Source organism: Phragmites australis, chromosome 24 (assembly GCF_958298935.1).
Source record: "Phragmites australis chromosome 24, lpPhrAust1.1, whole genome shotgun sequence".
NCBI classification, from domain to species: Eukaryota; Viridiplantae; Streptophyta; class Magnoliopsida; order Poales; family Poaceae; genus Phragmites; species Phragmites australis.
In genome coordinates, this window is record NC_084944.1 from 7,764,705 (window position 1) to 7,777,651 (window position 12,947).

Sequence of the window (12,947 nt, forward strand, 5' to 3'; positions counted from 1 at the left end):
CCAGAAGGTCCGGTGATGGATTTGAAGGCATATCAGAGTGTCCGGTGTTCACAGAGACTTTAAGTGGAACTCCAATGGCTAGTTTCTAAGGTTGTACTTACTGGATGATACAGTGTTAGTACTACTATTCTTACTGAATCATCCGATATTAACAGCTTTTCTGAGCCATTAAGAACACGGTTAGTTGTCGGGTTTGAGGCTATAAATACCCATCTACTCAGTCATTTGAAGGTATGACATGCTGCTGGAGTTTAAAGGAAGCTCATACACACTTGAGAAGATATCCAAGCTACCAAAGTGCTTAAAGTGATTATCCAAGGCAATTAAGCACAAGATTAGAGAGTGTTTAGTGCTTATAGGCCTAGAGTGAGTTGTAGATAGATGTTGCAGCTTGAAGAATGGATCAATGAGTGATTCTAGTTTGTATCGAGTGGTACGTCGATGCCTTAGAGTCTTGGTGACTTGCTAGCATATTGGGCTTTTATGGCTTAAGCTTGTTGACTCTCCGATTTGGTGTGGAGCAGCGGCAAGACACGTGTACGGAGATGTGCAGACTCTTGCCTTGGTGGCTCAAGCTCCGAAGTGATTACGGCAGCAAGTGACTGGAATAGAGGCTAGTGGTGAGACCTTGTCTTGGTGGCTTCGTGGCTCAGCGTGCTTGAGATCTTGTCTTGGTGACTTGTTAGCTCAAGAGCCGTGACTAGAAGAATCGTGTTGACCAGAAGCATATCTTTTGTGGAGCTCTAACGTAGACTAGAGGTGACATTAATACAATCGATACTACAGGATAAAAAATCTCTTATGCCGAGTTTATCTCTCTACCTTATTTATATTTCTGCATTTACATACTTGTAATTTACCTTGCTAGAGTATGTTGCAATTCTATTGAGCGGTAGAGTAGACACACTAGATAAACCTAGAACACATTTAGATACAAATTGAGGTATTTTTATCTTGTGAAGTTTTTGGAGCCAATTTTATTTTAGGTTTCTAAGTATCATAAATCATCCTCTCTTAGGACATTACCGTTCCTCATAGGGACGCTCAAGGGGGCTTGGCACGGGCGCTAACCGCTCTTTCAAAGGGCTGTAAGGGGAGTGTGAGGCCTAACCGCCATCTGAGAGAGCGGTAAGAGGTACCTGTACCACCGTGATATACTAACCGTCCTTTGAAAATAATGTAGTCCTTTTATACGACGGTAGACATCTATTTGTACAAATTTTTATATAAAAAATATTTGTTTAAATATTAATATTAGAAAATATATAAAAAAAACTCGGTGCGAGGGGAGACGCGACTGGGAGGCAAACTCGGCCACACACCGGCATGACGTGAGGGTAGGAGATGCCAAGCGGCCAGCAGGAGCGCCTCGAGTTCGACTCAGAAAAGATGTCACCATCCCACCAGGAGTGCCCACGATTATGTTTGGAGACCGGCGAGATGCGCTGCTCCCTCTGGAGGGTGGAGTTCTTGGACCTTCACGATGCAATTGGAGTACAGGACGGTGCCGGTGTAGCACCCTCATCACCTCCATCCCCTACGGCTCCAAAGTAGGTCCAACCCAAGCAATATATCTGATTGAAGGGAGGGAGAGGAAGGGAGGACAGGGAGAGGTGCTCACACATCACCTCATCGAAAGATTTTTGGCACTTAGGCTGTGTTTGTTTGCTGCTTCTGAAACTGCTTCTGCTACTGGCAGAAGCCAGAAGCCAGAAGCCAAAACAAACGAGGTTCTGAAGAAGTGGCTTCTGGAGAAGTCAGAAGCCTGTTTCTGAGGAAAATGAACTAAAGTTGAGAAGCTCGCTGAGATGTGCTTCTCTGAGAAGCTATGTGCTGAGAAGCCAAAAATTTATTGTAGAAGCCAACAACCTATTTCCAAAAGCAGCTTTTCAGACAAGCCAAAAGCACAGCTTTTCAGAAAAGCTCAAAAGCAGAAGCTCAAACAAACACGGCCTTAGAACCGTCACCACCGCAGTGCACAGAGAAATGAGAACTTTTATCTTTTTTTGTTCCGAGAGGAACGAGAAAACTTCTATCGGACAAACAACGAGACAAAGAGGGCTTCTAGCCTTCCACTATAATTTACGACTCACAAGCTAAGCCCCTTGCCAGCTCTTTCCTAACAAGACCCGATCCAATCAGCCCACGGATTGGCCAGCCCGTTTAGCCCACGGATTGTACGAGTCTAGAAGTCATACTAGAAAATAGCGTGCCAACAGTGCGCAGGGTGGCCCTCGCTGACGTAAGAGGAGCAAATATTGTTTCCTTTACAAACTTTTTAACAGATTGTACAAGGACTTTTATTACATACGCGAAGGTAGAGAGAACTACATACAGAGGTAGGTAGCTTACAAGTTGTTCCAGACTCATCTTTAACTTTAGTCTTATAGGTAGTTCAGTAAAATATACATAGGATCAAGGTTATGTAGCCATACCAAGAGCCATAACTATTAGAGGTTTACATTAGCTGTGTCAAAATATACACAGGATTGAAGTTGTCTAGCCGTACCAAAAGGCAAAACTATCAGCTTTACATTAGCTGTGAAGTATGTCCACCATGGTCCAAAATGAGGTAACACTAGAGACATCGACATCTTAAAGTATACATAATAATTAAGTGGAACTAACACAAAAGAACCAAGTGTTATATTGTAGACATCTTCAATATGTCAGAATCGAATGATTCTACAGCTTGTTCCAAATCTGAACAAAACTGGAAATGAAGTTAGAACATTAGTCATTTGTAAGAAACTACAATTGAAAATTGGCATGAACTAAAAAGTTAATCTACGCAATCATCAATCTACAGAGATCTGAAAAATGGAGATATGGAGGATTTTATGAAGGAACTTTGAGAATTGTTAAAGTAGAATTTGCATGGGAACAACAATATATTTGCTTTTGAAATATTATTGAGTTCCAATTTCACTATCTTCACTAAATCACTATGGTTGAACAAGGGTAGCTGTTGGCATTGACCTTGGGATGTGATAATCATGTTGCATCATTCGAGGCAATGTTTGTAATACTTATTGAAAACTATTGCAATATGATCAAAAGAGAGACAACATCACTTCTCCTAGAGGTCAGAAATTATAGCAATTGCTTTGGTCAAGTACACTTTCATTGCACAAACACTCATTTTGAAATTTGCACCAAGCAAAACATCAAATTAACACCGAGAAAGATTCATTTGCAGAGTAGATTAGTAGTTTCAAGCATTGTGTATATAGTTATCAACTGAGCCATAACTATGATGTAGATAAAAAGAAATATTGTATTACAGAAGAGAAGATGTTGGAGTTATAGTAACTTATTGCTACTTAGGCTTTTTGTTGTGACCAGAGCTCTTCTTGCTGATTTTGTTTCCCAAGTCATCTTCATTTTGGTCATCCTAATAATTTGTATATGGTGTTAGATAATGAAATAATGAGATCCTAACAACCATACAGATCAATCTTATCTATGATAATTGTACTACATGAGAAAATTGTATAGTCTTTATGATGAGTCTCTTGTGCAATTAGGTTTCCAATGATTATAGTGCCATCAAAACTAAAGAGAAAAAAATTACCTGTGACTCTGCTGTTGTAGATACATAGGGTCTCTTACTTGTTGTTGTATCTGATGAAGCTGGATACCTTGCGTTTTGATTTCATTAGGTAGATTGGCGCGCTTTGCTACGCCGATTTTGAATAAATGTTATACTTGAATGTTGTATGATTTGTAGTAGCTTTAATAGTACATGGAGCGCACCAATTTTTTCACCATTAATATATGTTATTGGAAGGAGAATATTGGATTCATTTAGTCTCATGTGTGTATATATACACACACACATACACACAATATATTGTTGAGCAGTAGTTACGTCAGTAATACAGAACTAACAAAATTTGTTTCGTATTAGTGCACTGATTTTTTCACCGTTAGTATATGTTATTGAAAGTGGGATGTTGAATTCATCTAAACTCATGTGTGTAATATACATATATAAATATAAATATATATTTGTATCTATATAGATTTATATATATATATATACATAATATATTTGTGGACAGTAATAAGAATGTAACAAAATTTATTTTTTATTTTTTTGAGTTTTAGTTTTTTTTTCTTTGCAGTTTAGATTGTTTCAGTCGATTTATCAATATAACAAATTTTCCTTTCACATTTTCTAGTATTTCCGAAAATAGAAAGCATATTATATATATACAAATACGTATATACATATACGTATACAGTGATAGGTGGGTCCTGCTACAGTATATACAGTAGCAGAGCCCCTGAGCGTCTAGGGATTCCACCGCCGTTAGTATGTAGGATAGGTAGATTCAAGTACAATATTAAAGAATAGATTAGTAATGCTGAGATTTATAATTTAATTTTGTTATATATGGTCGTAGGTGCTCTTACTGCGTCTGCTTAATTTTCATGCTATCATCGTCAATCTGCAAATGAGATAAGCTATTGAATGTTACAACCATCGAGAGAAATTACGAAGCAGATCAAAGTAGATAGAGGAATAGAGAAATAAAAAAAATGAACTAATACATAGTTGCTCAGTTAGCTATTGAATGTTACAAGCATCGACAGAAATTGGCAAATTCAGAAAGGAAATGTTGATACTTGTTCATACATTCTTTGTCGCTGGTGGAGATCAATTTCCTACTGAAATTGAGCGCATCTATTGAGATGTGGTTGATTGATTGGCTCATTTTTCTACATGACAACATTTGATGGTAACTATAGTCAAGAATGTCGAAGCCATATATTTTTTGTAGTAGATATATGGCTTCTAAGGTAACTTGTTCATGAGGTGAAAGTGTGGCATGGTGATTCATTGACCATAGAAAATAAGTTTGCTCTATAGGATAATGCACTGTTTTTGGAATATCAATCTCTAAACCTATAATTGTACTACCATCCTCCATCAATTCAGTAATGAATGATGCATAATTTATCTTGTATTTATCAATGATATGGTTTAATAATCCAATAAAGATATTTTAATTGAACACATAGCAAGCAGCTCTGTTATTATTGCTGTAAGACGCAACACACACCCCAACAATCAAATAAGTTAATATATAATACATTGAGTACATGGAAAATAAATTATGTCATATAAAATAGTATGTGAATTTACCTTGGTTTCCAATCCTTTTTTTCCCTTATTCCTGTTGTTCTTGTACTTGTATCACTGCCTCCTAGCTATATAATAATTTGTTGTGCACTATAATTATAGAAGTAAAACCTGCTTAAATAGTGACATGTGCAGTTGTTCAAAAATATTATTTGCACTGAATAGAAAAAGTAAAAGATTTGTTTTTATCAAGAAGAAATTTCCATTACCAATGTTTTTGCCTTATCTGTAGTTAGAAGGCAATAGATTTGAAGTAAAAGGATAAATCTGATATGGAGTAAAACCAAAATGACTGAAACTTACTAAATGTTTTGTTAACTATTACCTCCAAAGGGATCAAATCGAAGCATGCTTGAACTGATAAAGTTGAGTAAACAAATAAGTATCATTGCTAAGATCTAAATATGTTTATTTTATATTTATGAATGACACAGTTTAATAATTCAATAAAAGATATTTTAATTGAACACATAGTAGCAACCTGTGTTAATATTGCTGTAAGACGCAACACACTGCTCAACAATCAAATAAGTTAATATTTGATATATAGAGTATATGTTTACCTTGGTTTTTAAGCCTTTTTCTTCCTTGTCCTCTTTGTATCACTGCCTCCAAGGTAAAGATTAATTTCCCCTGTATTATAATTAAAAAAGAAAATACTAATTAAGTAAAATGACATGTAAAGTGGTACAATAATATTATCTGGAGAGTGGAGAGGATATGAAACAGTCATGGTTTGACTTTTGCAAACGTTCATGTTTTAATACAGAGCATATAACACACATGCCGTTTGTTAAACAGCACATCAAAATCTTCTTCCAGAGATCTGTACTTTTTTTAAATATAATGCCACTACTTTCTTGATAAAACACACATTCAGAGAGTGCTCAAGCAGAATATGGTAGAATGTGATGTCTTCTTGGTCAGTGAACAATCAAATTTGAAGGATCATTCCAATTTCTAGAGTTCGGATTAGTTTTTTTTGCTACCATAGGACGAATTCATTCATACATCAATGGGGAAGGGGGGGGGGGGGAGATTTTTATGCAAAAACATGTTGTTGTTGGATGAACAGCCTTTTGTTTGATTGTGACATGCAAGTATCAAGGGCACTGCTGAATATTCAGAGAAGAGGGACTACATGACATCTCTTGATCTTGTAAACATCTGCACTGAATTTTAAGCTGCACTCAACAGCAGTTCTTGAGACTGATAAAGTTCACTCAACAGTCTCTATTTGAACAACCCAAGTTTGATACATTGAAATTGCATAGATGTTGTCACAATTGAGAAGAAAACAACTGGCAGCATATGCAAATTTTACCAGCAATTTATCTATAGCGATCTAACAAACATAATTAAAATTTTTCATTTTGGATTTCTCTTGACAAGGGCTACGGTTTCTTACCAACAAAAGGACAGTGGTTCGTTTGCACATAAATTGGTACGTGAGGAGGAAGCAAGGAACAAGCAGCGATGCTTCTCGCTCGCTTCCCTTGCCCGGTGCAGGTACAGCCAGCGGCCTATACTGGTGGTGCTCGTGGCCGTGTGGGAGTGGGAGTGGAGGAGGGTAGTGGGGTGGGCGCCGCGGATGGCGACGGGGTGGTGGTTGCAGAGCGGAAACGACGATGGCGGCTGTGGTGGCGAGAGCACGTCGAGAGGAGCCGGCGGTGGTGGCAGTGAGGCGTGGAGAACGGACGCTGTTATGGCGGTGGCGGCGCAGACGCAAGATTGATGGCGGTGAGGCGCGGGGATCGAACGCAGTGGTGATCACGGTGGCGGCGCGGATGCGAGATCGCTTGGGGAGTCTAATCCTCAAGAGGTCGCTAGCGGGCTTGAAAAGACGCTGCTGGAACTCTCAAGAAGAGACCAGTCGAATACTCAGAAGCCAGCCAAGTTTGGACGGTCCTAATTTCCCTCGAAGCGAATCGGACGGTAGCCAACAAAAGTGCCGACGTGGACATCCTCACCGGCTCCGAACGCGCCGGCGTTGAGATGGAAGAGATAGGATCAATAATGCGTCATGTCCAAGTCGGAGTCCTCTCGATACATGCATGGCGCCTAATTAATCGTCAAGGTTTGACATAGCGCGCAATAATTTGCATGCACGCATGTGAGCTTCGCTAGCACTGATCATGCATGGTACCGCGCCGTGCAATCATCACCCTATATTCCCTGCCAACGGCCATCGTTCCCGTCGTCGTCGTCCCCTGCAGTTAGTTGCGCTCCCTTCATGTTATTTAAGCCGTGCAGCCCGCCATTGATCCATCCATCGATCGACTAGCTAGCTTCTCTTGTCCTCAGCATTCTCTACATCTATCCTTTCTAGATCCTTCCCGCGCTTTGATTTAGTGAACCGTCAAGTACGACCGAGATGAGCAGCAGCAAATCCTTCGCCGTCGTCCTCGCGCTCTTGGTCTCGTCGGCGATGGCGGACGACTGGAGCAGGGGCACCGCGACGTTCTACGGCGGCAAGGACGGCTCCGGGACCATGCGTACGTACCTGGGCGGTCGCGCCCTCAACTTCCACTGACAATCGAGCTCACGACTTAATCGATCGTAAGCCGTAACAGCCTCTTAAATATATACTTGGCTTGAACTGCATGCGTCGTTGATTGCAGACGGCGCGTGCGGGTACGGGAACCTGTACAGTCAGGGGTACGGCGTGCTCAACGCGGCGCTGAGCAGGGTGCTGTTCAACGAAGGCGCGTCGTGCGGGCAGTGCTACACCATCAGGTGCGACGACGCCATATCTGGGTGGTGCAAGGTCGGGAACAAGGTCACCGTGACGGCCACCAACCTCTGCCCGCCCAACTACGCGCTGGCCAGCGACAACGGCGGCTGGTGCAACCCGCCCCGCCCGCACTTCGACATGTCCCAGCCTGCCTGGGAGCACATCGGCATCTACCGCGCCGGTATCATCCCCATCCTCTACCAGCGGTAAGAAGGCCACCTTTGCAGCATATATACACGCATCATTTCTCTCCTTGCAACAACAGCTAGCGCAGCAAGACACGGCAAACGTCGGAATGCCGGCCGAACCGAGAGCCGTGTTGCGAGATAATTCTGCCAACAAGGTTTGTGTTACTGACATCATATGATGCTTGTGCAGGGTGAAGTGCTGGAGGCAGGGAGGGGTGAGGCTCATCATCACCGGGTTCAACTACTTCGAGCTGGTGCTCATCACCAACGTCGCCGGCAGCGGCTCCATCCAGTCAATGTCAGTGAAGGGGAGCAAGACCGGGTGGGTCACGCTGACGCGCAACTGGGGCGCCCTCTGGCAGTGCAACTCGGCTCTCGTCGGCCAGGCGCTCTCCTTCAAGATCACCTCCACCGGCGGCCAGACGCTGTACATGAACAGCGTCGTGCCGGCGTGGTGGGACTTCGGCACGACCTTCACCAGCAACTACCAGTTTGACTATTAGTTCAGTCAGGGTGCCGGCGCATATGCATGTGGCTGGCTCTCATATAAACCAATTAATTCATCGGTTGACTTTATGGTGTGTGCAATGTGGGCTGATCTGTAATTGGGATTTTTTGAGTTAATTTCTACTATCTGTATATGTAGAAGGATATGTTGTCGGTTGCGTTATTTTGATCAGTATATGAATCGAATTATTTTTCCATTTAGAATTGGACCTGATAAATTTTTTCAGCACTTCCTGTCGTTATTCAGATAGCAGCGACCATTTCTTATTACACTACTCACTCATTCTGCATTTCTACTTTGCTAAGACTCAAGTACAAGTCTAGTATGGCCTTTCAAGTCAGAAACCTAATCAATATAATTCCAACAGAATCGCCCCATGATATGCTGATTAGCCTCACCTAACGCACCAACAGAGCACATCTAAAAAAAGAAAAGGAAAGAAAACTACAACAGAGCAAGTTTTTTAAGGGAAATATGGGGGGGGGGGGGCATGGGTGATTATTTTGAATGTCACGATATACGGAGCTAGATGAAAAAAGTTATAACTCAAAATTTAATCTTGCGACAATAATCTTAAATTCCTCGTGCAATCTTTTTGTCAGGTGTGCCAATATCAGCATCGCGAGTGTTAATCTCTACTAGTTATTGGGCTCGCTCATATGCAGATGTCAGTCAGGAGCTGCGAGAGGCGGCCGATGTGCATAGCACGCAACGAGCTGGACAGGCGGGCGCATGAGCCAGAGGTGAAACGCGGGAGCGGGGTTTTCAGGAGCGGAATAAAGTAGTAGAGATTGAGTGGTATGAGGTGGATAATTTCTGTAAAGTTTAGAGATAGTCTGCAAGATTCGAGGCAGGACATCCTGCCTGTCGCGAGAATTACTATGTATTTTTTAAGTAGTAGAGATAGAGATAGAAGAATGATTATGTGTTTAGTGGAATTAGTTGTTGATTTGTTTGATCTTACACTAAATGTACTAGTGATGTTGAAGGATAAAAATTGGGTACAAATAATAGCATTTTCTGGATTCTAGAGTGGAACAACAAAAAGAAAAAGGCTGACTTACAGTCAGCTAAAGTACATGCTAGAAGTTTATCAGCCCAAGGGATGAGCAACTATGCAAGAAAACGAAACAATAAAGGAGTTTTGATTTGGGCATCAGCACTTTCTCCAAAAATCGATACAACTTTCTTCAGCTATGTCCTCTGTAATATGAGATTAAAATACTTTTAAAAACTCAACATATATATGCTACCTAAAATTGCCATATACCCAATCCAGAAAACCACGTTAATATTAGTGAAAGCTAAAATGATTGTGCATTATCAGTTTTCCTCATGACTACAGGGACAAGTATTATATCTCCCTACATGTAATGAGGCAAGGCTCCACATTTAACGTAAGTCAAAGTTTTACAAAAAATTATGAACAATTGGTTCAATAATATATAGATATAATAACACGTAAATATAACCATAAAGTATATACTTTCGTATAATTATAAATTTGTATATAGTTAGTAGAAATATTTAGAAAAATAGACAAATGCACTGGTTAAGTTGTAAAAAAACGCAAGTACCGCACAAAATCATTGAGAAGCGGACGTTGAATATCTTGGGTAAATCCAGGTTCAACATAGCACACTGCGCCTTAATCTCGGTACCATCTGAGGTTGGACATCTTACTTCCTCTAGTAAAAAGTAAGTGATGCTTTTGGGATGCAACCGAATTTTTGTGTATTTTCTCTACCGATATATTTACGTATGTTTACCTTTGACATATAAAATCATTTTTCATAGATTTATACTGTAACTATTTTTAATATACCAGGAATTGTAGACTTAATAAAATAGAAATCAATGATGAAAGAATTATGTATCAACACCCAAAATGTCACTTAATTATTATTTTGTTTCTTTTTTAGGAGTATGTTACTTATTTGTTGACGATTGATGGGATTTTCAAATAGTGATAATGATTTGTTGTCCCCTCAAATAACAATTTCCATAATTCATTTAAAATATTTCTTACATATATGTAAGACTCAAATAACAAGATAGATAAGAAAATTAAGAAAAACAATTGTTGGACATAACAAAAGTGGGACGAAATACGAAATTACACGTCACCGGGCGCACCTCCCGCAGTCGGAGCATCACATAGGGGAAATGCCGGCCACCAAGGATGCAATGGCAAGTGCAGCTAGCTCCGTCAAAATCACGAGCACGCACTCGCCATTCCACCGAACCGCAAGAAATGGCGAAGGAGATCGGTCACTCCGGCCGCTTGCACGTTTTAGTAAGTGAACTGCTGTTTGGTGGCGGTGAAGGTCTGGCCGAACTGCCACCACGCCGGCACAACGTCCGGGAACTGCAGGTACTGCCCGCCGGTGCTGGTCACGGCGAAGCTGAGCGCCTGGCCGACGAGCCCGGACAGAGCCTGCCAGTTGGCGCCCCAGTTCCTGGACATCTGGATCCACCCCGTCTCGGTGCCCTTGACCCAGGCGGCTCCCACGGAGCCGCTGCCGCCGATGTTCTGGATGTTGACGAGCAAGAAGTATTTGGAGCCGGCCAAGCTGAAGCGCACGCCGCCGCTGCGCGAGCATTGGACCCGCTGGTAGAGGACGGGGATGGCGCCGGCCTTGTAGATGCCGATGTTCTCCCACGCCGGCTGCGACATGTCGAAGTGGGGCCGCCCCGGGCCGCACCAGCCGCCGTTTGGCAGCGCGTAGTTGGCCGGGCACAGGTTGGTGGCGGTGACCGTGATGGTGTTGCCGGGTTTGCAACTCGTCGACTTGCCGGTGTCGCACATGATGAGGTAGCACTGCCCGCACGACGCGCCGTCGTTGAACAGCGTCTCGCTGAGCGCCGCGTTGTTGACGCCGTACCCGGCGCTGTACAGGTTGCCGTACCCGCACGCGCCATCTGCGTAGTATATATCGTACACATGCATGTTGCATTAGCGACGTAGTAGCATGTACGCAGGTAGCAAAATTGTGCAGATCGAGCTAGCTCTTGTACCGAAATGCGATTCATCGCATGCAAGCTTACCCATCGTGCCGGAGCCGTCGGATCCGCCGTAGAACGTGGCGGTGCCCGGAGACCAGCCAGCCGCGGCGACCGCAAGGCACACCGCAAGCACTGTGCACAAAACCAGGGACTTAGCCGCCATTTCCATGGGCGTCAATGCAGAGCTAACTGCAGAAAACGAAATGGAAGTGAAGGTGTTTTCGTGAGGACGAGGTTGCCGAAGGAGAGAGGCTAACTGTTTGGTTTGAGCTTGTGGGATGAGATGCATGGCTCTAGGGCTACCATTGCTTAAATAGAGACGATGTGTGGAGACCGACTCAAGGTATAGGAGAGAGAGTAAACCAATCACGATTGGTGTGGGATGGGATTAGGGGAGTAATGGTCGTGCCTTGTGTCTGAAGTCAGAACGCACGCAATCTGTGTCCGATCGGAGCACATGCATACAGATGCATCGCCATATATGCGTCACGGACTGCAGGCTAGCCGATCAGCCCCAAGGCCATTGACTTTGGCGTCGGCTAATCTTGGACGAAGGCCTTGATCAACCATTTTCCGATGTTGTTTAGTCAAGTTAGGTGCCTCTCCGTTGAAAGATTCGCGCGGCAACGAACTCAACTAACTGGGAGATTCCTTCCACATTAGTTGAAACCCTGTTCGGGGCATGTTCTGTGATTTTGAGGGTCCATAAAGCAACCGATCTATCAGAGACGTGTATTGGTTCGTTCATTTGGCGTGAGATTAAACAACAAGTTTGGAAGTGTTCGAAACTAAGTTATTTTATGAAAAAACCATAAGTAATTATCGTATCGTCTGCCGGATTGCAATAGTGGAGAAAGGTGGTACAATTCACTAATTTCAGAACTAAGCTGCCGGTGCCAACGTGCCAGTTGTAATTCCATGTCGTTCGGTGGGGAATTTAAAAGTACAAGACGAGATATAAATTTTTTTCTTTAAGTGAGTAAGACTTTATGACTAATGAAATATTGGAAGGACTATCCCAGTTTCGACGAACTCGGCCATCGTCATCGAGAAAATAAAAACAGGGTAAATAAATTTCAAACACTATAACTTCCTCTTTTTTAGATAAAGACTGTAACTTTCTCTACTAAAATACACCCGTGAGAGGAAAGAAAAACTCTATACTCATTAGCACAATTCCTTTTTATTTGAGGCGTGGAAATATATCACACTCGACTAGTATAACATGTTGCATTTGATTTTTCATCTCCTCTTGGGCTACAAAGGGCCCCTTTGGAAGGCCAGAATTTCACCTGATTTATGTGGAAATCGTATTCTTTCTTGCAAAAATTCCAATAAAATTCCTAGAAACTTTCTGTGGTC

The 12,947-nt window shown here is 42.3% G+C and overlaps 2 protein-coding genes across 2 annotated transcripts; one reads left to right on the top strand and one right to left on the bottom strand.

The window, feature by feature from the left end:
- Window positions 1-7,404: 7,404 nt before the first annotated feature.
- On the top strand, window positions 7,405-8,701 carry LOC133907471 (expansin-A28-like). The gene is made up of 3 exons (XM_062349525.1): window positions 7,405-7,644; window positions 7,771-8,089; window positions 8,262-8,701. The coding sequence occupies exons 1-3, from the start codon at window positions 7,524-7,526 to the stop codon at window positions 8,572-8,574; spliced, it is 753 nt and encodes a 250-aa protein (XP_062205509.1). The 5' UTR covers window positions 7,405-7,523; the 3' UTR covers window positions 8,575-8,701.
- A 945-nt stretch (window positions 8,702-9,646) lies between these two features.
- On the bottom strand, window positions 9,647-11,884 carry LOC133907482 (expansin-A31-like). The gene is made up of 2 exons (XM_062349533.1): window positions 11,628-11,884; window positions 9,647-11,501 (listed from the first exon to the last, which is right to left on the bottom strand). The coding sequence occupies exons 1-2, from the start codon at window positions 11,872-11,874 to the stop codon at window positions 10,873-10,875; spliced, it is 876 nt and encodes a 291-aa protein (XP_062205517.1). The 5' UTR covers window positions 11,875-11,884; the 3' UTR covers window positions 9,647-10,872.
- Window positions 11,885-12,947: the final 1,063 nt, after the last annotated feature.

Excerpts from the sequence above, each read along its gene's own strand:
- LOC133907471 (XM_062349525.1), top strand. The coding sequence starts at position 7,524 with ATGAGCAGCAGCAAATCCTTCGCCGTCGTCCTCGCGCTCTTGGTCTCG. Across the intron at positions 7,645-7,770 it reads GGACGGCTCCGGGACCATGC|ACGGCGCGTGCGGGTACGGG; the intron begins GTACGTACCTGG and ends CGTTGATTGCAG. Across the intron at positions 8,090-8,261 it reads ATCCCCATCCTCTACCAGCG|GGTGAAGTGCTGGAGGCAGG; the intron begins GTAAGAAGGCCA and ends ATGCTTGTGCAG.
- LOC133907482 (XM_062349533.1), bottom strand. The coding sequence starts at position 11,874 with ATGCATCTCATCCCACAAGCTCAAACCAAACAGTTAGCCTCTCTCCTT. Across the intron at positions 11,502-11,627 it reads CGACGGCTCCGGCACGATGG|ATGGCGCGTGCGGGTACGGC; the intron begins GTAAGCTTGCAT and ends TATACTACGCAG.